This window comes from Marmota marmota, unplaced genomic scaffold (genome assembly GCF_001458135.2).
Source record: "Marmota marmota marmota unplaced genomic scaffold, marMar, whole genome shotgun sequence".
NCBI lineage: Eukaryota > Metazoa > Chordata > Mammalia > Rodentia > Sciuridae > Marmota > Marmota marmota.
The window spans coordinates 1,483,742-1,507,971 of record NW_025999842.1 but is presented as its reverse complement, the minus strand read 5'-3'; the positions used below and the strand labels follow the sequence as shown (position 1 = coordinate 1,507,971).

Sequence of the window (24,230 nt, the reverse complement as noted above, 5' to 3'; positions counted from 1 at the left end):
TTTTTTTTTTTTTTTTTTTTTTTTTTTGAGACAGAGTCTCACCAAGTTGCTGAGTCCTGCCTCAACTTCCAGACTTACTGGGATTATAAGTGGCATCACTCCATCTTGCATGGGTGTTTAACTCTTTGAGAAACAGCCAGACTTTTTCCACAGTGACTGTACTATTTTACATTTCCACCAGCAATGCACTGGAGTTCTAGCTCACTACTTTACATTAAAATAATAATAATAATAATAATAATAATAATAGTAATAATAATAATAATAATAATAATAGCCATCCTAATGGGTGAGAAGTAATTTCCCATTATGGTTTTAATCTGCATTTCAATGATGGCTAATGATGTTTTCATGTGAGGTTTTACTTATTTTTGGAATTATTTTTTTAACCAGAACATTTTATTGCTTGACTAGTTGTTGAGATTCTCAACATGAACTGGATATTTCAGTAGCTGCCCTCACAGATTTAGGTGTTCTTTAATGGAGTCTCTGCCTTAATCTGTGGTATATGATTTTTAGGTGCCTCATTTGAATAGTAGTATTTTGTTCTTTTAGCCTTGACATACAGTTTTATTTTCTCTTGTGCCTAGTAGGGTAGCCATATTTACCACAGGTCAATTTCTGAAGGTGGTAGGCCTTAGAGCAACTGCAGTGGCAGTGTGGGTATCTTAATTGCTTTCCAGGTGATGACATTCCCTTCATTATCATCCTTTGCTTTTTGAAACAAAGGAGAGGCTATTTTAATTATGTACTTTGCTGGGCCATGTAGGTTGTGAAATTCTGGCCTCAAACCTTAATAATTATGTGCTTATGGTTAGGAATTCCCTAATGGTCTTAGTTCATTTGGGCTGCTATTAACAAAGTACTATAGACTTAAACTATATATATAAAGTTCTGAAGGTTGGAAAGTCAGATTAAGGTATCCAGATGCAGTATCTGATAAGGGCTTGCTTTCTTTATAGATGTGTTCTGACTGTTCTGTGGTTGAAGGGCAAACAAACTCTCTTATGTCTCTCTTTTTTTTAAAATAAGGACATTAATCACATTTATGATGGCTCTACCCTATGCCTTCTAAAGGCCCTCCCTCTTTTTCTTTTTTTAATTTTTAGTTTTAAATGAACACAATACTTTTATTAATTTATTTTTATGTGGTGCTGAGGATGAACCCAGTGCCTCACATGTGCTTTACTCCAGCCCAGGCCTTCCTTTTAATACCATCACCTTGGGGTTGGGATTTCAACATCTGAACATTTATGCTATAACACTGACTGTGAGGTAGACACACAGATAATTTATTTGTCTTTAGTTCAACTCAGAACCCTAGAGTCAAGGATCAAACATTACAATTATTCTTTAGTGAATCCCTTTTTTCTCTTTTTTCCCCCCGGCTCACCTCGTTGGAGTGTTATCCTCCCGGTTTTCTGTTTTTTTAACCTTATGTGTCATTGTGCTAAAATTCTGAAATTAATCTCCTTAAAGCATAGGCTCTAGGACATCAGGCTTTTTTTTGTCATATGGCTCCAAGACATATGCCAGCTTTGGAACTTTATTTATCTTTCTGGATTCCTACTTTCTAGTTATTTATGACTTCAGGGGGGTTCAGCTATATGCTTACTTTTTTTTTTTTTTTTTTTTTTTAAACATACCGAGCATTTTTTGTATTCTGATTCGAAGTTTTTCTGGACATGGAATTAACCATCTTGCCAACACAGGAAACCTTGTCATATTTTTCTTCTGTTAAAAGCAGAGATGATGGAATTTAAGGAAAAGGCTAGAGGTTTGGATATAGTTCTCATGAGTAAAGCAAGCAAACTATTTTAAAATTAGTCATTAATTTCTAGAATTGGTGATCAAAGGAGACTTAGGGCTGATTTTATACATTTGTACATATTCATGTGCTTCTCCCCATTTTTATTATATCTTACTAATTTGAGCTTCTTTGTGTAGCAGTTACATATAATAATTAGAAAAAAAGAACATTTTAATGTGTTTTCTCTTTGGAGAAAATAAGATGTTTACAAAAAATAGTTAAAAAAAAAAAAAAGAAGAAGAAGAAAAAGGGCTCGGGATTTAGCTCAGTTGGTAGAGAGCTTGCCTTGCATGCACAAGGCCCTTGGATCAATCCCAGCACCACCCAAAAACAAACAAATAAAGAAACAAAAAACCACCACCACCAACAAAAAAAAAACCCACAAGAAATTTTAGAATAATCAAAGAGCTTGGGAAATGTTCAGATTTGTTTTGTATTGAATAGCTCTATTAATAAATACTTATTTCAGTTTGTTTTTATTTCAGCTTTGGCTAGATCAGAGTCTAAGAGAGATGGAGGTTTTAAAAATAATTGGAGCTTTGATCATGAAGAAGAAAGTGAAGGAGATACAGATAAAGAGTAAGGACTTTTTTCCCTCAGATATTTTATAAGAATGAAATTTCTCATTAGAAAATTAACATTCAATGGAAAGATTTTTAAGAGTATGGTGTTTACTTGAAACATTTAACTCAGTAACATTAAGGAAAGACAAAGCAATTCTTTATTGGTAAATAATTTTACTATTACATTTGTCAGTCTTTTGAAATTCTTTTGAAATATAGAAATATGTGAATATAATATATGTAACCTCATGATTAAAAACTGATCATGCAATAGAAGTTTTCAGATTAAGAAAATTATTCTTAAAGAAGAATAAGTACTCTGGGCAGCAATTTGAAGAGCCACCATTTGTCATGAGTGAGCCCAGATTAAGAACCTTGAATTTTGTATGAAAGCTTTAAGTCCTAAAGTTTCTTTCTTTTCCCTTTGTGACCCTACCACTACCACATTCATTGTAGATCATATTTCACTTGAGAAAGTAGTGCCATTGTAAATGATAAGCACAGATATTTACCCAGGCAGAAGTTTAAGCAGAGTGTCCATTGGACTTTATTAGTGTACTTGGAATGAATGCTGTGTAAAGATTTTAAATTAAGCCAGTTGTGGTGGCGCATGCCTGTAATCCCAGCAGCTTGGGAGGCTGAGGTAAGATGATCATGAGTTTGAAGCCATCCTCAGCAATTTAGTGAGGCCCTAAGCAATTTAGGGAGACCCTGTCTCTAAATAAAATATTTTAAAAGGGGCTGGTGTTGTTGCTCAATGGTTAAGCAACCCTGGATTAGATCCCCAGTACCAAAATAAATACTTGTTTTAAATTTTAGTTTTATTAGTACTTTTAGCACATCATGAGATTTGTATTGCACATTTGATGCTGTTTTTATTTCTTGATTTTATTGCCCTTGTGTCCCACTGGTTAAAAGAAAGAAATTCTGGTATACATGAGTATACACACAAAGTTCTACCAAAACTATAAATATTTTTTGGAAATCTTGATGCAAAAATTATGTTGGCTAAATATTGTAGGTGCTTTACTTCTATCTGGGAAATAGCTCTGTTCATTATTACCACTTATGTGCCTTCAAGTTATATTTGAAGAAGAGCTTTGAACTGGTAAGTTTCTTAAAGTCAGTTTTTTATGGTCTTTTTTTTTTTTTTTGTCTTCTGATTAATTTTCAATTTAAATTTTCTTCTTATAGACATTTAGTATTTACATAGTTTTGAGAAAATACAACTAAATTATGAAATTAAACTAAAGAGAAAGTATACTGCTTTTCAAACATTTTGGTTTTTAGAATTTAAAAAGTTAAATAAAATATAGCTGGGCATGGTGGTGCATACCTGTAATCCCAGTGACTGGGGAGGCTGAGGCAGGAGGATCTTAAGTTTGAAATCAGCCTTAGCAACTTGGTGACACACTGTCTCAAAATAAAAAAAAAAAAAGGGGCTGGGAATGTGGCTCAGTGGTTAAGCGCCACTGGGTTCAATCCCTGATTAACCTTTCCCCCAAAGTTAGGATATATATAAAAGTAATGAAGCAAAATATTTTTTTCACTCTTAGTTATAAGTAACAAGGATTTTTTTTTTTTTAATTATAAACAGTTTAGCAGAAGAATTGTCTTCAAAAATGTATGTTAGATTTTCTTTGTTGGAAGATTTGCCATGGTTATGTGATTTAAAAAAATATTTTAAAGTGCTATGCTGTGCAATTAATTTATGAATTGTACTCTGGTTCATCATGATCCTTGGGCTTCAGCTTTTTGATCATGTTACATATTGGTCTGATCTTTTAAAACTCTCAGGCCACTGATTCTCAGTGGAGGGTTGATATTTTCAGGAGTGGTGAAATCATAAATATTTCACTGTGGCAGAAGCATTGAAATTAATTTTTTTTCATTAGCTGATTTTTTTTCCTTTGACAGTGTTTCTTCCTCTGCATTTTGTTTCTCTGTTCTTATTCCCTAAATGTCAATCCAAGAGAGAAAGGAAAAATGAATGAGAATATATAAAATTCATTGTTTAAAAAAACCACAAGATTTTCTGTTCATTTATAGTAGGAATCAATAATTCGTGACCTATAGTTTCAATCTTGCCCGCTACCTGATTTTGTTAATAATTTTATTGGTACACAGCTACATATGTAGTTTATGACTTATTTTCATACTACAGTGGCAAAGATGAGTAGTTGTTACAGAGACTATATAGTCTGCAGAGCCTAAAATATTTTACTATTTACAAAAAAAGTTTTATGATTCTCTGGATTAGGAGAACATAAAGAATAAACCTTTTAATTTAATTTAATGTTTGGATTATAATTGTTACTTAAAGTTTTTCCCCCTTATTTTCTGTGTAGTCGGGCAAATCTACTCAGTGTAGAAGAAGATGAGGATTCTGAAACCTCAAAAGGAAAAAAGGCAAGTGTTGCTTTTAAATTTCTTTTCTTTTAGGTTATATACTAAAAGCTGTTACTTTAATTAAAAGACTTATTTGTTTGGTGAACTTCAAAATCCCCACTTCCCACCCCAGAGGCAAATAGGTATTCTTAGTTTCTTGTTTATCCCTATGGAAATGTGCATTAGTCGGCTTTTTATTACAATAACAAAATATCTGAGATAATCAAGTTAATAAGCAAAAAGGGTTATTTGGTTCATGATTTTGGAGGTTTTATACCATGATTGCTTGGCCTTGTTGCTTTGGGCCTGTGACTGCATAGTACATTGTAGCAAGAATGGATAGTAATGGAAACGGTTTTCCTCATGACAGCTGGAAAACAGTAAGAGAGAAAGAGGGGAGCCAGGATTCCATGTATCTTTCAAGGGCTTACCCCCATGACCTAACTTCCTTCCATTAGGCCCCATCTCTAAAATAGTTCACCATCTTCCAATACCACCACAGGCTGTGTCTAAGCCTTTAACACATGGGCCTTTGGGGAACACTTATCCAAGCAATAGCAAAATATGTTACGCATTATAAAGATGTATATTCCTACTCTATTCTATACAGTTGTATATTCTATACAGATGAGGAAATATTGTACGTAGTTTTTCTGATCTTGCTTTAATTTAATCTGGAGACTATCCATGAGAGTTCATAAAAAGCACCCTCATTCTCTTCCATGGGTACATAGTATTCAATTGTATGGGGTACCTTATTAACACACATTATCACACATATCATCACACTTATTACAAGCTTAAATTTTTTATTTCTTAAGATAATGTTGAGTAAATTAGCCTTCTATATGGGTTATTTTACGTACATGCAAGCACATCTGTAGGATACAGCTCTTGTAAGTAGAGCTGTTGTTATCAGAGCAGGTGTGTAATGTGTTTGGGTGTGGGTGTGGGTGTGGGTGTGGTGTTGTGTTCTTCCCCCACCCGGCTTTTTTTCTTTCTTTCTTCTTTTGTTTCATTTTGTTATATGCTGCTGGGGATTGATCCAAGGACTTGCTTTTAGTAAGTGCTCTGCCATTGAGCTACATCCCAGCTCAGGACAGGTTTATTTCTAATTTTGACATACCTCATTACACTTAGGTGGCAGTGTCTAAAAGCATCTGTTTCCCCATACTTCTCTCACAATGTTATCAACCTTTTAATCTTTGCCAATAGAAAATAGCATCTTAATTTGCATTTCTTTTATTGTGAAAGAAGTTGAACACTTTTTCATTTAAGTAATCCATTTTTATTTCTTTATTAGGTAATTGTCAGTTAATATCCTTTGCCTTTTTTTTAATTTGGTCTTTAGAATATTATTAAGAATTTTGGGGGCTAGGGCTGGGGCTCAGTGGTAGAGCACTTGCCTAGCATGAGTGAGGCACTGGGTTCAATCCTTAGCACCACATAAAAATTAATCAACAAAATAAAGTCATTGTGTTCATCTACAACTAAAAATTAAAAAAAAGAATTTTGTTTATAGAGACTAAGATATTATTTCCATATTTCAGCTTCTCTCAAATTTAACGCATCTTTAGCAGCATGGGCTAGTTTAATAATTTTTTTTTTTTTTTCAGAATACTACATACAATAATGGTGCATTTTACAGTGGTTTCTTAGGTTTCATGAAATACAGTGTTTTGGAGAAATTCATCTATTGATGTGATATCAGTTTTTAATGTATTCAGACCTTGCTTAATGACACATTCTGAGAACTGCAGTCATTAAGCAGTTTATTCATGTGAACATTATGGAGCATGCTTAAACATAAACCTAGGTGGTATAGGAATCAGTTTGGCCTCAATGCTGTCAAGAGACACAGTAAACAGGAGATGTATGAGATTACTGCCAGTGTAACAGAGTATACAGTAAACTTTAGGAGTGCACTGTAAAGTAATGATAAAAAATATAGTAAACATATAAGCCAATAACAGTTGTTTATTGTGAAGCATTGTATACTGTACATAATTGTATATGCTATGCTTTCACCTCAACTGTCAGTGTAGTTGGTTTATTTACATCATTATCATCATAAACATTACCTCAGCTGTGCTATTATTAAAAGATAGGGAATTTTTTAACTCTTTTATAATCTTAAGAGAACACCACCATATATGCAATCTATCATTGACGAGAATGTTATTATGCAGCATATAGCTGTATTTTAACCAGTTTCTCTGCCACACTTTTGTTTGTCTTTGCTTAATAGCAGTTACTGCTTTGGAGAAAATGTATTTTCTTGTATCATCAAATTTATCAGTCATTTTTATTTTATGCATTTTTTGATTAGTGTTTTGATTCCTAATGATGTTGATTTACTTATTTGCCTTGTCCCATTAGAAATATAAAATATTTTCACATTAATAATAGCAACATAATTACTAAAAGAACGACTTAAGAATAATTTTATTTTGTATTTGCTGGCATACCAGGTGTATCCAACTGGAAGTATATGGTTAAATTTCTATTTTTAAGTCATTTGAAATAAGTTATTTATTATTGGTTTTAATTCTGTCAATAGAAAGTTTTGTTTATTATTTTTAAAGAATTGCTTTTTATTTTGATATTCATTTATTTTATAATTGTGTAAAAAATTTTACATGGTTCCAGTGTCACATTTACAAAAGAAATTATATTCCAAGATGTGTAGCTTTGTCTTAATTCCCTATATCCTTTTCTGTTTTCTATAGTAAATCTGTTTTAAAAATTACATGATTTAACCTTCTATTATTATTTTTATCTACCATCAATATTATTTTAAATATAAACATATATTACCTTTGGAGAAGAATCCCCTTGGGTTTGGCTCCTTGATACTTTTCCATAATAGTATATTCTGTAGTTCACAGTAACAAAGATCTTTTACCATTTCTTTTATTGCTATAATACTAATACTACTATAGGTAGTTAGTCCCATATTAATAAAAAGAAATATTCCCCAGACTTTTTTTTTTGCTATTAAATACAGGGCTTTAATAAAGACTTGTACATATATATATATATATATATATATATACACACACACACACACACATATATATTAGTTATTGATAAACCTTTATTTTTTATTTACATGTGGTACTGAGAATTGAACCCAGTGCCTCGCACATGCCAGCCAAGTGTGCTACTGCTGAGCTAAAGCCTCAGCCCCAATACACAACAACTTTCTAAAGGATAAACAGTTATGGACAGTTTTAAGGAAATCAATTTCTAAATCTCAATCTATAGTTTTATATTTCCTTAAAACTGAATTACTTTTAAAATTATCTTGAGAAAGGTACTAATATAATAGCTCTTTCCCATTTCCCTTTTCACAATAGTTCCTTTTTCTACTTTACAAAAGATATAATTCTCTACTGTATTAGGATCTAAAAAAAAATTCTGCAAGAAATAATTTGAAATACTAGGGTATGTGAACTCTCTTTTAGTAAGTAAAATAATGGCAGGATGTTGGTTCTTTCCTTGTTTTAAGAACACTTTTATGAAAGGTCTTCAAAGGATGAGTTAGAAACTGGATATATTAGGCCAAAGTAGGATTTTTATTGGGTTATTGCAAAATGGAAAAGCAACAGTTATGAAAATTTGCATTTACTGACTATATTCAGAAAAATATTGCTCAAGGGGAAAATCAAAGGAAAAGGATTCAAAGACAACATGGTATAAAAAATGTTTTTAAAAAAGACTGAAATCTGCTGTGTCTTATCACAACCAGGTAACAAATTCAACTCAAAACCAACACTGTATTTATCTTAGAATTCTGAAGTGAAACAATTATTGAGAAGATACATATTTACATTTAATAAATACATAAATGAAATATAAATGAAGTGAAAAAATGACAATAGACCTTTACAGATATAAGAATGGTGGGACAATGTAACTGGCCTCGTTAAATAATTTTATGTAGACATTATGCATAAGCTAAAGGAACTATTGTGAAAAGGGAAATGGGAAAGAGCTATTATATTAGTACCTTTCTCAAGATAATTTTAAAAGTAATTCAGTTTTAAGGAAATCAATTTCTAAATCTCAATCTATAGTTTTATATTTCAGAGGGTAAAGTCACATGCAGTTTTTTTTGGCCATGCTGGGGATTGAACTCAGAGCCTTGTGAATGCAAGGCAAGCACTCTAACAACTAACTTACATCCCCAGCCCTTCACATGTAGTTTTGATAGCTGTTGCCAATTTTTTTTTTGTTCATAGGAGTTAACATTTGATGTCCTCATTAGCATTGTATGAGAGTTCCCATATCCCATAGCCTTGCGGAGTATATGTTCAAACTTTTTGTCAATTTAACCTAATGCCCTCTTCATATTTCCTGTACTTAGAGTTTAATAGTATGTTAGGAACTTTTAAATTTACTGTTTTCCAGAGTGGGGGATATAACTCAATGGTGGATTGCTTGCCTAGCATATGCAATGTCCAGGATTTACTCCTCAGCTCGACAAAAAAATATTTACACTGAAAACTATCAGGTTTTGCATATGGTAGGTTTTCTAAATTTTATTTGAACAACTAAATTCCCTAAAATGTAGACAAAAAAATAATAATAAAAATAAAAAAAGAAATAAATTTGTAGGGAAAAGTAAAAGTTGTTTTCTATCACTGTGTTTATAGAGCTTAGTCTTTTTACACCCCTCTGCCGCCTGCCCGAGTACTGGGAATTGAACCCAGGGTGCTCTACCACTGAGCTATTTATACCCAGACCTTTTTATTTTTTATTTTGGGACAAGGTTGCTAAGTTGTCCAGTCTGGGCTTGAACTTGTTATTCTCCTGCCTCAGTCTCTTCCATAGCTGGAATTAGGGGTGTGTGCCACTACTTCTAGCCATGTATTTATTTCCTGGCTTACAAATTTCTCATCATTTTTTTGAAAATGTATACAGTATGCTTCATTGCAAGTTTTTAGGAATTTTTAATATTGATATTTCAAAGTAAAACCTATCATGTGAATATGTCTAGTGATAATTCTGATTTGATACTGAGTATCATCTGTTATAAAAATTCATGTAACAGCCAGCATAATGGTGCATACCTATAATCCTAATTATGCTATTGTACATTAATAATAATATGCATTCACTGAAATTTTTTTTTTTTTTAAATCCAAACACCACCAGTGTGACAATAGTAATGAATTACTGTTGATAGTCTTAAGTCTTTTTTTTTTTTTTTTTAAAGAGAGAGAGAGGAGAGAGAGAGAGAGAATTTTAATATTTATTTTTTAGTTATCGGCGGATACAACATCTTTGTTTTGTATGTGGTGCTGAGGATCGAACCCGGGCCGCACGCATGCCAGGCAAGCACGCTACCGCTTGAGCCACATCCCCAGCCCCATTCACTGAAATATTAAGTAAAATTAATATAAAGGAGAGTTCCTGTCACTGAAAGATTATAAGTTGTTTTCTAATAACTGAATTGAGTCATAATTATATTTAAGCCAGAAATACTATAGATTTATAATTATTAAGCCGATTAGCTGAAATAATATTGGAAAATATCTTTTAAATTGATGGGACTGTACTTTCTTTTTTTATTTATGTAGTTGGTGTGCCCATGAATCAATATTACCAAAACAGAACTTCTAGAGCAATTTGGGGGACGGGGTTTGTTCTGTTTATCTCCCCGCTTTTTTATGTGGTGCTGGGAATTAAACCCATGGCCTTATGCATATGAGGCAAGCATGCTACCAACTGAGCTATAACCCTAACCCTCCATTGTTTTTAATTGGTGTATTATAGTTGTACATAATGGAGGTAGAGCAATTTTTAAACAAACTTCTTAGATATAAATTCTATTCATGTAGTAAATAGTTGAATATAGAAAGAAGTTTGATATAGCGTGTCAGTTTTTTCCTTTTGAATTAAGTGCCCAAAATGACAGAAATGGAACATTTAAAACAAAAATATATTTTGACCTCATATACTACAGTGGTTTCATTAATATTATATTATAGCTTGAGTATGTAGTAGGTTATTTCATCTAGGTTTGTGGAAGTAAACTCTATGATGATTACACAGTGACAAAATTGCCTGCTTATAGCCACCATTAAACCATACATCACTGTAAATTGAAATAGCTGTGGGATGGTGGAACAAAGATTGAAGCCCTTGTACTTGGCTCCAGTGCACAGGCTTTTCTCACTGTACTCTTGAGTCTCCCTGTGGTAGATTTTTGAACAAAAGAGAAGTGTGAAATATCAGCCTTTTTAAAAAAATTTATATATGACAGCAGAGAATGTATTACAAATTCTTATTATATAAAAATAATTTTGTTTTTCTAAAACAAAAATAATTTGTCATCTAGTTATTGAAATAATAGGCTTTCTGAATTTTAGGGAATGATTTCATTAGGATTTGAGTGGCTAGTAATTAAATTTGTTACTTCTAGTCGCCACCCCACCCCTTTTTTAGGAAAACCCAATACTCTAAGAAATTATTAATTCTTATTAATACTTATTAATTTCACCTTTTTTGGGGGAGTAATCTGGGGAGTGAACCCAGGAACCACTTGCATGTTAGGAAGTGCTCTACCACTGAGCTACATCGCCAGTTTGAGGATACAGTCCTTACTATGGTTTGGTCAATACTTCCTGTAAGATAGTTTATATTTTGTGGGTTTTGTATTTTATTTAAAATATTGATATTGCATGTTTAGTTCCTTTAGCTTATGCATAATGTCTACATAAAATTATTTAACGAGGCCAGTTACATTGTCCCACCATTCTTATATCTGTAAAGGTCTATTGTCATTTTTTCACTTCATTTATATTTCATTTATGTATTTATTAAATGTAAATATGTATCTTCTCAATAATTGTTTCACTTCAGAATTCTAAGATAAATACAGTGTTGGTTTTGAGTTGAATTTGTTACCTGGTTGTGATAAGACACAGCAGATTTCAGTCTTTTTTAAAAACATTTTTTATACCATGTTGTCTTTGAATCCTTTTCCTTTGATTTTCCCCTTGAGCAATATTTTTCTGAATATAGTCAGTAAATGCAAATTTTCATAACTGTTGCTTTTCCATTTTGCAATAACCCAATAAAAATCCTACTTTGGCCTAATATATCCAGTTTCTAACTCATCCTTTGAAGACCTTTCATAAAAGTGTTCTTAAAACAAGGAAAGAACCAACATCCTGCCATTATTTTACTTACTAAAAGAGAGTTCACATACCCTAGTATTTCAAATTATTTCTTGCAGAATTTTTTTTTAGATCCTAATACAGTAGAGAATTATATCTTTTGTAAAGTAGAAAAAGGAACTATTGTGAAAAGGGAAATGGGAAAGAGCTATTATATTAGTACCTTTCTCAAGATAATTTTAAAAGTAATTCAGTTTTAAGGAAATATAAAACTATAGATTGAGATTTAGAAATTGATTTCCTTAAAACTGTCCATAACTGTTTATCCTTTAGAAAGTTGTTGTGTATTGGGGCTGAGGCTTTAGCTCAGCAGTAGCACACTTGGCTGGCATGTGCGAGGCACTGGGTTCAATTCTCAGTACCACATGTAAATAAAAAATAAAGGTTTATCAATAACTAATATATATGTGTGTGTGTGTGTGTGTATATATATATATATATATATATATATTTTATATATAAAATAAAGTTTAAAAAGTTGTTGTGTATCCCAGGAGTTTACATATCCTAAGATTTTGAATGGCTTGTGGTAATAAGAAGGTCTGTATGGATCCTTACTTTAAACCAATTTCTATTTCTATTGGAAAAAGTTTGTAATTCTGATGGAATTAGGAAAGACCTTTTATTTTTGTTCATAGTGTCTTGATATGCTTTTTTTTTTTTTAAACAGAATAATCTCTTTGCCTTTTGGCTTTGGTCTTGAATAGTTTCACTGGTCCTCTATAAAAAGACTTATGTCTTGAATTTGAGCTATTATCTCCACGGATATTGCCTTTCTACATTATTCTTTTGGGGATTCTTAGTAGACAGCAGACTATTGTTTTTTTCATATTCTTTATCCTGTGTTTTAAGTTTAATAGAAAAAAGATAATAAACAAGAAGAACATAACTTTCATATTCTAGGTAATGTTCTTGGTTCTTTTTTCCAAATCACTCATTCTTATCTTCAGCTGTCTCTAATCTGCTGTTTAATCTGCCCTTTGATTTCTTTTATTTTCTTTATTCCCCCCACCCCCAACTACTGAGGACTGAATCTAGAGCTATAGCCCCAGACCTTTTTTCTTTTTTAATTTTGAGATGGGGTCCCTAAGTTGCCAAGGCTGGCCTTGATTTTGCAATCTTCCTATCTCAGCCTTTCTTTTTTTACATTTCAATGACATTTATCATTTGTAGAACTTCTGTTGGTTCTTTTTCAAAATCACGTTTTTTTTTTCTCTTGGTATTTAGTGCTTTCTTTACTGTTTTAAGTTTTTGTTTGTTTGTTTGTTTTGTTTTTTAAAACCTTTTTTTTTTTTTTTTAGTTGGACACAGTATCTTTATTTTTATGTGGTGCTGAGGATCAAACCTAGTGCCTCACATGTGTGAGGAGGGCGCTCTACCAATGAGCTACAGCCCCAGCCCCAGCCTAAGTTTTTTTTTTTTTTTAAGTTGTTGATAGACTTTTTTAAAAAATATATTTATATGTGGTGCTGAGAATCAAACCCAGTGCCTCACACATGCAGGCAAGTGCAGGCAAGTGCGTTACCACTGAGCCACAGTCCCAGCCCTATTTTTATTTCAGTTTTGGGATGTAAATGTTTTTAAACATTTTTTTTTTTAAAGAGAGAGTGAGAAAGAGTGAGAGAGAGGGAGAAAGAGAGAGAATTTTAATATTTATTTTTTAGTATTTGACAGACACAACATCTTTATGTGGTGCTGAGGATCGAACCCAGGCCGCACGCATGCCAGGCGAGCGCGCTACCGCTTGAGCCACATCCCCAGCCCCTGTTTTTAAACATTTTTAATGCCAGTAATCTTTTAATATCTTTTAGGGCTCTGTTATTGATCTGAAATTATTATGTGTTAAATTTCCTGAGCATCTATTCTCTCCTAAAATTAACTATGTGATGATTTTTTGCACATTTAGTAATTTCAATGAAATATTTATTCATACAGTAAATTTATTTTTTATTTTTTTTATTGTTTTGATACCAGGGATTTAACTCCAGGGCACTCGACCACTGAGCCATATCCCCAGCCCTATTTTATATTTTATTTAGAGACAGGGTTTCGCTTTTGTTGAGGCTGGCTTTGAACTCACGATCCTCCTGCCTGAGCCTCCCTAGCTGCTGGGATTTCAGGCGTGCAGGGATTACAAGTGTGCACCACTACACCTGGCTAGTAAATACATTTTGAACACAATGTTCTTGGTGCTAGCAAATAGATAATTTTATTTTTCTTGTGGAACTTATTTTCTAGTGATTGGTTATGCATTAGTTACATAATGATTGATGTTATTATTTAGGGATTGGCAAATGGAAGGTTTATGAGTTGAATATGGCCTGCAAATTTTGTTCCTTAAGCTAGAGTGGTTTTTACATTTTTAAATGCTTTAAAAAAAATCAAAGGATACTATTTCACAACAAGTAAATATATAAAATTGAAATTGGTGTCCATAAAGTAAAATTTTACTGGAAAACAACCATACTCATTTATATATTGTATTAACTACTTTTTATATTATAACAAAAGATTTGAATATTTGGACAGACTTTATATAAAATATCAGATTCTAAGTCTGTTGACAACTATCCACTTTTATAGAGTTTTGTGACATTTTATATGAAACTATGTAATTCATATAATGCATGGCACTAGCATTATATCTTCCCTAATGGCTACATTTTGTTAACATTATTAAATGTAGTTATTTAATAGTTTTTCTTTGTTAATGTGTAACTGACCTCAGTGAGGCCTGTGTTTTAGTTGGCTTTCTAGAAATGTGATTGTTTTGTGCTAATCCATCTGTTTTATAGCGCTCTTGCTTTTTTTTTTTTTTTTCCTTTTTGCTTTTGCATTACCGGGGATTGAACCCAGGGGTGCTCTACCACTGAGTACATCACCATCCCTTTTAATTTTTTATTTTGAGATGAGGCCTCGTGAAGTTGCTGAGGCTGGCTTTCAGCTTGTGATCCTCTGCCTCAGCCCAAGCTGCTGGGATTACAGTTGTGCGCCATTGTGCCTGGCTTTTAATTTTTATTTTGAGACAAGGTCTTGCTAAATTGCTCAGGCTGGCCTAGTTTGTGATCCTCTTGATTCAGCCACTTTAGTAGCTAAGATTATAGGCAAATGCTACCACATTTGGCTGAATGTATCATTTTGATTTTGTTAATAGTTATGCTCTAATTTGTAAGATAATCAGCCATAAATGGCTCCATTTTACTTCTTTATGTCTTATTTTCTCACCAGTAATCTGAGGTAGCTTACCAAATTAAGAGTTCAAATAAAGTGATGGAAAATAAAAACTTTTAGGAAAAGTTAAATGTGGCAGGTATCTAAAATAGTTTATGTGTAGTGTTTTAATTCAGCAATTATCTCTTGAGTTTTTGTGCAGTTAGAATTATGTGATAAGACAGGCTTTACAAATTTACATTCTGTGATTCTATTTTAAAGTGATTTCTTTTTCTTGGTGCTCTATTCCAAGTATGACAGATGGTAGGAAACTTTTTTCTAAGGGAATTTGACAATACAATAAAAGATCTTTTTTTTTAAAAATGAGATACATAGTTATCCGACAAAGCTAAAATTACTGGTTGTTTTCTTGTTGACTAAAATTACATAACCTATAAGCACTGTATAGGCAACAAAATTGGAAAATGAAGAATTTTTAAGATCCTTTTGCTTATGATGGTGGAGTTTGTGTTGTCTATAGCTGTCCTTTAGCTAGGGCTTTTTATGAGAGATACTTCTTGAGGTACTGTGGGTTTCTATATAAATACTTAGGGGAAAATCAAGATACTATCTTATGTTTTCTTTTTTTAATTTTTTATTGATTTTATTTCTTTTAAAATACACGACAGCAGTGGAATGCATTACAATTCTTATTACATATATAGAGCACAATTTTTCATATATCTGTATATAAAGTATGTTCACGCCAATTCATGCCTCTATACATGTACTTTGGTTTTTTTCTTTGCATTACAATTCTTAATACACATATATACCACAGTTTTTCATATCTCTGTTTGTATATACAGTATGTTGACACCCAATTCAAGTCTTCATACATGTACTTTGTATAATGATGTCCATCACATTCTGCCACTATCTTATGTTTTCTTGAAGAAATGTGAAAAAGAAAATAAAAGATTGTTTCAAAAATGAAATTAAGTCAGTGCGGTAGCACACACCTGTAATCCCAGCATCTCAAGAGGCTGAGACAAGAGGATTGCAAGTTCAAAGATGGCCCAAGTAACTTAGTGAGACCCTCTCTCAAAATAAAAAATAAAAAGGGTTGGAGATGTGGCTCAGGGCCTCTTGAGTTCAAGCCATGGCACCAAAAAAAAGAAAAATTAAACTGCTTGGTATGGTGGCACTCACCTCTAAGTCCCAGCTATTCAGGAGGCTCAGGCTAGCATGGGTAACATAGAAGAGATCCTGTCTTAAAAAATAACAACAAATGAAATTAAAGTGCATAAGAATGATTCAGAATGTTATTTTGGGAAAATTATCACTAAGAATTTAGGACCTTTTAGCCATAAATTGTTGGAAAACAGCTTTTAAGTGTCTTGTAAAATGACTATAACCAAGGTTGGTGTCTTCAATGAGAGCTTAAGGAAGGCCATTATGTTATACTGATCTCCCCAAGGTGATTATAATATGTTTATGCTAACATTTGCATCCATGAAGGTATAAAGACATTATCTAAATTTCTGTGTTGATATAGAAACTTTCATGTAAAGCAAAAATCCTTACAGAAAAGCCTAAGTTAAATTGACTATTGATTGCCACATTTGGCAGTACTGTCCTTTGGATAGCAATAAGACTTGTTAAGCATAGGAATTATTTTATCTTTTTCTCTCTGGAGAAAGCTATTCTAAGATCCACTATCCTCATTTTTTTCAACTATCTTTGGAGAGATTTACAGAAGAGAAAATATACTCCCCTTTCCTAAAAATATGCACTGTTTTTAGGGGAAAGTACTGTAATTGAATTACTCTAAGGTTTATGCCACTGCTGTTGCCATCTCCCTATCCCCAATAACATTTTTACTTATTTTTTTTAACAAATGAGTTTTTAAATATTTATTGATAAATTTTATTTTTATTAACTCTTTATGTTTATTAACTCTTTAATATTTATGGATCTTTTTACAGTTAAATCGACCATCTGAAACTGTTGCTGCTAGTTCTGATGATTTCATCTTGAAGACATATGTAAGACGAAATAAGACTGAAAGTTTTAAAACTTTGAAAGGCAACCCAATTGGACTTAACATGTTGAACAACAATAAGAAATTGAGGTATAAGCACCTCACCCCAGTACCCTACGTAAAACATAAAGGGTTTAACACCAAAAGATAACTATCTTTTAACTATAAAACTACCCTGTACCTTTTCTTTTGAATTTGTCAGTAGGTCAAGATATACGATGGTCTTAATGTGTAGATTCTTTGCTTTGAATCTCGGGGGTAGGGTTGATTGCAGTGATTTCTTGATTCTGAATAGAACACTGCAAAAAACATTTCAATAGGCAGTCATCTGATGTGTTTATTTTGATTTAGTTAGTGGAATTTCAGTGATAATATTAGAAATAGAAGGCATTGTAAGGTGGGATGGTGATAATGTCTTTTAAGATATTCTAATTAAGATTGTCTCAACAAGGGAATTTTTTTTCTCTTATAGATTTCTTATTCCTCTTCCAGATATAACCCAACTTTCATAGCGCTTATAGTGAACCACTGTTACTGATTAGGATTGGACTATCAGTAACAAACCATAAGTGGGGTTAAAAAATTGCTCTCCTCTATCACTTTATAAATAGCTGAGATCCATAAAGGTGAAGTAACTTTCAACTTAGTGGCAGAATCAGAAATAAAATTTAGGATTCTGGATTTCCGTTCTAGTGTTCTATTTGTTATTTTTCCCCTGAAACTGTATGGGAAACATTGAAAAAAAAAAAAAAAAAACTTCCAAGGGACAATTTTGTACAGTTAATTGAGCTTATCTATAAATTTTTTAAATGGTAAAGATTTTATTGTGTATACTTAGATTTTAGAAGAATTTATTTTGTCATTGTGTATGTAATTTTTCTCTTGTTTAGATTATTTTTGTTTCTTAAATTTTGCAGTGAAAATACACAAAATGCATCATTATGTTCTGGAACTGTAGTTCATGGTAGACGTTTTCATCATGCTCATGCACAGATACCAGTAGTAAAAACAGCAGCCCAAAGGTAAGGATTCTAATTCTATTTATCTTTAACAGGAGTTGTTTTTTTGTTAAACAAACTTTTTTTTTTCCTTTGTGGAGAGAAAAAGAGGTAGATCTCTGAAATAATTTATGACCTGAAATTTTCTTATTTTATTTCTGTTTTTGAAATAATCACATTTTATAAATAGAGAATTTTAAAATACAAGTCACTGTATTGCATTACAATTCAATATCTAAGAGATATTTAAATTAAACTGATTTATGATATTGACCATACAGTGTTTGACTAATAAATGCTCAGTTTTTGGTAGTTGAGCTCTGGAGAGTAAAACTATAGCTATTACTTTATTTGCTTTGTAAGGTTTCATAGTAATAAAACAAATTATGCTATTTTTTAAATGTTTGAGATAATCTTGATTTTAATAGATTTAGGAGTTCTCATTGATCTTGAAAGTCCGGCTTCAACATTGAAATAATGAAAGCAATAGTTGAGGAAAGCCTGGTATGCTTTTGAGGTTTTTCAGAATGATTTTTGAAATGTTAACATCCCTTTCATTTGATTCTAGCGGTTAAATAGTGTACTGCATTACATTATAAGTAGTCTTTTATAGCTGATAAAATTTAAAGACACATTTTAAATGCTATTTTTTGTTTTTAAAAATGAAAATCTAGGCTGGTACTCATTTAAAAAATGTGTCTGGAACCTTAGGATTCCTTCTTATATATATTCCATGTTTATATAGATTTAAAAACCTTAAATCTCTCATAATTTTTTTTACTTAAATGTGTTATCAGAGTATCACATAAGATACTTGATAAGTTCAATTAAGATAAATTAATGTACATACCAAAAATTGGCTTTCCCTAATGCAAAGTACACAAACTCTTTACCTACATGTGGGACAAACATGAAAATGTGATAAAAGAGTAATTGTGGCAAGGGAAGAAGAGGAAACACATGCCCACACACCGATCACACTAATAGAAACTGTTATTGATTAAAAAACTATATTCTTGATATTATGAAAATCTGGTCTAAGTGGAATTACTAATTTAAAATTTATTTTATTTTTTATAGTGCTGAGGATTGAACCCAGGGCCTTGTACATGCAAGGCAAGCACTACCAACTGAGTATATCCCAGCCCTAATTTAAAATTTATAATCACATTGATTATATTTTACAGCTTAAAATATTAAATTATTATTGCTTTTGAAGTTATCAGTTTGGTATTATTTACACCATGACCTATTCTCCTTCCTTTATGTCCTCATTGGAATGTTTGAAAGATGATTATAGTCTGGAAATTGGGTTGTGTTTCATTTTATTCTTTTTTTAATATTTATTTTTTAGTTGTAGGTGGACATAATATCTTTATTTCATTTTTATGTGGTGCTGAGGATAGAATCCAGCACCTCATGTGCTCACTAGGCAAGCACTCTACTACTGAGCCACCACCCAAGTCCCTTATTCTTAATCTTTTTTTTTTTTTTTTAACTTTATTTTTGGGGTTTGAGGGTACCAGGGATTAACCTCAGGGGCACTTGATACTGAGCCACATCTCTAGCCCTATTTTGTATTTTATTTAGAGACAGGACTGAGTTGCTTAGTGCCTCACTTTTGCTGAGGCTGACTCTGAACTCGTGATCCTTCTGCCTCAGCCTCCCAAGCCACTGAGTTATGGGGGTGCTCCACTATGCCTGGCTTAACTTTATTTTTTTTATGTGATGCTGAGGATTGAACCCAGTGATTCATGTGCTAGGCAAGTGCTCTACCATTGAGCCACATCCCCAGCCCCCATTTTATTCTTAATTTTGACACCTATTCTACCTTGCATATGTATCATTCCTCATCTTTGTAAATCATTAGATTCATTTTATAAGAACTAGTGCTTAGTAATAAAATATTGTTCCTTCAAAAACAGCAACAACCTAAATTAATTTCAAAGAAACGATCAAAAGAAAACAATCCTGAGTGAAAATATTTGACAAGAGTGATTAGGAACAGTAAAGAAAACATTTAGAGTCAAGTAAGCAGAACAGATTCTACTTAATGTTTTTCTTTTATTTATTCTGTATAAGAATAAACATGTCTTATTCCAACTGCAGTGTGACTATCATTGAAAAGATTTTTGAGGTTCAAAGACAGTCATTAAGAATTTTTCCAATTTTCTTTAAGATGAATATTAAAAAAACACTAATTTTATGCAATAGACATAAGTAAGAAACATATTCAAAGATATGACCGAGTTCTTGCCCTTGAAGTTCAAATTTAATTAGAGCAAATGATAGAAAGACAAAGAAATGGTTACCTAAGTGCCTTAGTAGAGAAGTACAAAGTATTTGTAATAATATTATAAAGCAAAGGAAAAGTCACGAAGGAGGAGGTATTACAGGTACTTTTGAGTATACCAGATAGAATCACATCTTCAAAGTGTGAAGAAAACTTTGCTTAAAATGATTGGCAACAAGCAGTTGGCACAATTATCAGGCCTCAAATGAGGGTAAACACAGGGTTTTAAAGATAGCTTCTCCTAAAATTTATTTTTTTCAGGTCTTAATTTGAATTTTCAAGAAATGCCCTTTTCAAGAAATGCTTGTAATTCACAGATTGTTTTTCACACACACGCAAACACACACACATGCATATTTAAGATTTTTCTAGTGTAGGACTTTATAATAAACACATTAAAGCTTTTTAAAAAATGCCATGACTTGATTGTTAGACATCATAGTAGATTTATTTTTCCCAATAAGAAAAGTGAACATGCACATATACACACTTATACTCTCATGTCCATTTTTCTTAAATATGTATATGTGTGTATATATATATATATATATATATATATATATATATATATATTTGTTTTGTTTTGTTTTGTTTTGTTTTTTCCTCTTCCTAACTAACTTGGTTTATTGGGAAGAATCAAACCTAGGTTTCTTTTGTTTCTATTCTGTATTGTCTTCTTTCCTGTGTACAGGTGAGTTTAAAAAAAAGCAAAATGAGAGTACTAAGCTCTTCTCATTTCGGCTCAACAGTGTGAAGTTGGAGATGACTAGATTAGGTATTAATGCCTAACTTTTGGTTTTTATTTTGCTTTTCCTAGAAATATAACTCCATATGTAGGGTAAAACAGGCTGTATTTAAACTTATATATTTTGCTTCACTTATTTTAATAGGAATGTGATGAATTTGCCTCATTTTTTTGTCATTTGTCCAAAATAGTTTTATATGTTTTTTAAATAGCAGGGGTAAAATTTCAAATGTGTTATGTAAGTTTATGATTTTTTATTGTTGAAAAAGATTTTGTTTCTTTTGAGTGTGTTTGTATACAAATAAGTTACCATATTTTTTTCCCATAATTTTCTGGAATTAAATTATTTTATGTGCTCCACATGAATATAAGAGTTAGTGTGGGAATTTTGGGATTTTACAAACTGTGCTTTGCTTACAGTTAGTTTTTTATTTAGTTGTTTTCATAATAAAGATAAATAATTACAGGATGTCAATCTTGTATAGATTAATTTTTAAGTGAAGTTTCTTTTTTGAGCTTCTAGGAACTGTGGAGAAATGTGGAGTTTTTATACATAGTACTTATGATAAGAGGGCATGATTTTATTTTTTTAAATTTATTTTTATATTTATTTTTTAGTTTTAGGTGGACACAACATCTTTATTTTATTCTTTTTATGTGGTGCTGAGGATTGAACCAGTGCCTCACGCATGCCAGGGGAGCACGCTACCACTTGAGCCATATCCCAGCCCAGGGCATGATTTTAAATCCCAGACCTTTTTTTTTAAAAAAAGAAATTTTTTAAAATTAATTAATTTATTTATTTTAGTTGTAGTTGGACACAATACCTTTATTTATTTTCATGTGGTGCTAAGGATCGAACTCAGGGCCTTGCACATGCTAGGCGAGTGCTCTACCGCTGAGCCACAACCCCAACCCATAATCTCAGACTTTTTTATCATGTCTCAAATACTGTGCAGCCTCAATTTTTTTTCTTTCTCGAAAGCAAATATTCATACCTGATAATAGAATGACTAAAAATTTTGTAACTTTAAGGAAATGTTGCTATTCTTGGAAACTCTATAACTGTCCTAAAATTCCTAAAATAATGAGTATCTTCAAATGTTTGATAAAGTCCTTTCAATAATTTATTTTCATATTTGTGTATATCCATCTTTCTTGTTAAGAACATAAGAAGATTGTTTAAATTATTTTGGGTATTAACAAGAAATGAAAAATAGCTTGGATAACACTTACAACATAGTACTTAATATACATAAAATGCCTTTAAAACAAATTGATCACAATATAGTTTTGCCTTATTGACTGCAGTTAATGCAACTACAATGATAAATCAACAATGAGGTCTTGCCTCTTACATTTTTTTTCTTTTTCATGTTTTAAGCAATCCGGACCGAAAAGAAAGGTAAGCTTGATATTGTTGAAATTAGAGCATGGATATAGCAGTAAAATATCAGACTTTTAATATGCTTTGAAAAATATCTATTGAATTAGAGTTCATCATTAAAGTATATTATTAAATTTTTTTTTTTGGTTATTCTGGGAACCAAACCTAGGGCCTCATGCATGCTAGGCAGGTGTTTTGCCACTGAGCTATATTCCCTGTCTTTAAAAAGTATTAATTTTAATAGAAGGAAACCTGTTTATAGTACAACATATTATTTGGCTTACATGGGTTAGGCATAATTTACAGTAACCATTTTTCCATGAATGGTTATTACATATATATGATGATGTGTCCTACTTTTCTTTAAAAATAGAATATTTCAGTACTTCGGTAGTAAAGTTGCTTTCAGTTTTATTATCAAATTCTTTCATGTTTATAATTCAGTGTTAATGATCCTGCTTTTATACTTTTCTATAGTAAACTAGGGACAACTTAAACTTGGAGTTAGAACCTCAAACAGCAAATGTTTTCTATTCTAATAAAAAAATTTGTAATAGAATTTTATGTTCAACTTTCTATCAGTATTTGTTTCCTTTGTAAGAACTGTGGTGGCCACATAGAGAAATATGAATAATATAAAGGACATGGGAAAACGTTTTCAAGAATACACATTTCTTTGAATAATGAAATGATCATAATCATTCTAAAGCAAGTGTCCCTAAAAGTAATTTCTCTCCCCTGTGATGAGAAAACTTTTTGTGTATGTGCATATCTTTTTCAAATGTTCATGAGATTCTCAAAAAAGTTTTTTGTGAACCCTGCCTTCGGACCTTCCAAACAGGTTAAAAGCCCTTATATTGAAGCAATACTTTTATATAATTGGTGAGTGTGAAAAGGAAAATTATATAATTTGATCTATAATTTCACCTGTATAATTAAAAAAATATGTAGAGAAGGTAAAAAGAAATCTGGAATATTATATAAAATTTACTATATCTTTATGAACATTGAGTTCCAGGAATACTTTTTTTTTGTTTTGTTTTGTTTTGTTTTGTGTTGCTGGGGATCAAATCTAGGGCCTCATGCATCCTGGTTATAGCATTCTGTGACTGAGCACATCATCAGCCTGAATTTCTTTCTTTCTTTTTGTGGTATTTGTGATCAAAGCCAGGGCCTCACACTTGCTAGGCAAGTGCTTACCACTGACCTATATTCCCAGCCTGCTCAGAAATACAAATTTAATGATAATCCTTCCAGTAAAAAAGATTTAAACATAATTCTGAACTATTTCACACGTGTTGTGTGTTTTAAATGAATGGGCTATGAAAATATTTTATCACCTATTTCCTAGGAAAGAGACACTTTCCCATCAGTTTTTTCCTGTTTGAGTAAATTATTACTTCTAGATACAGGTGAATCCTTTGTATCTTTTAAATGTTTTACTCATAAGTGACTACTTTTTTAGTAAGACCATTAATATTTTTGGTAAAATTGTTATACTTTAAATAGCTCTTCATACAATCACACATTTAGAACAGACATTTGTTTTGTCCAAATAAGTATTCTTCCCTTCATGCCATTGTAATTGAAATGCGGGTGCTGTTATATTATCAGAATAATAGAAAGATCTTAGGTTTTTTTTTTTTTTTTTTTTTTTTTTTTTTT

General features: G+C 31.7%; 1 protein-coding gene across 7 annotated transcripts in view; it reads left to right on the top strand.

The window, feature by feature from the left end:
• Nucleotides 1–24,230, top strand: part of Senp6 (SUMO specific peptidase 6) — a 115,211-nt gene that overhangs the window by 20,866 nt on the left and 70,115 nt on the right. For 3 of the 7 annotated variants that reach the window (XM_048800175.1, XM_048800279.1, XM_048800103.1), the window contains exons 2-6: nt 2,296–2,389; nt 4,722–4,782; nt 17,087–17,232; nt 18,060–18,164; nt 22,563–22,583. In XM_048800175.1, the coding sequence (XP_048656132.1) occupies nt 2,296–2,389; nt 4,722–4,782; nt 17,087–17,232; nt 18,060–18,164; nt 22,563–22,583 (427 nt within the window). Of the gene's footprint in view, nt 1–2,185; nt 2,390–3,394; nt 3,482–4,721; nt 4,783–17,086; nt 17,233–18,057; nt 18,165–22,562; nt 22,584–24,230 lie in introns of those variants that run through there. The other 4 variants (XM_048800237.1, XM_048800132.1, XM_048800314.1 and 1 more) reach the window with 4 other exon arrangements.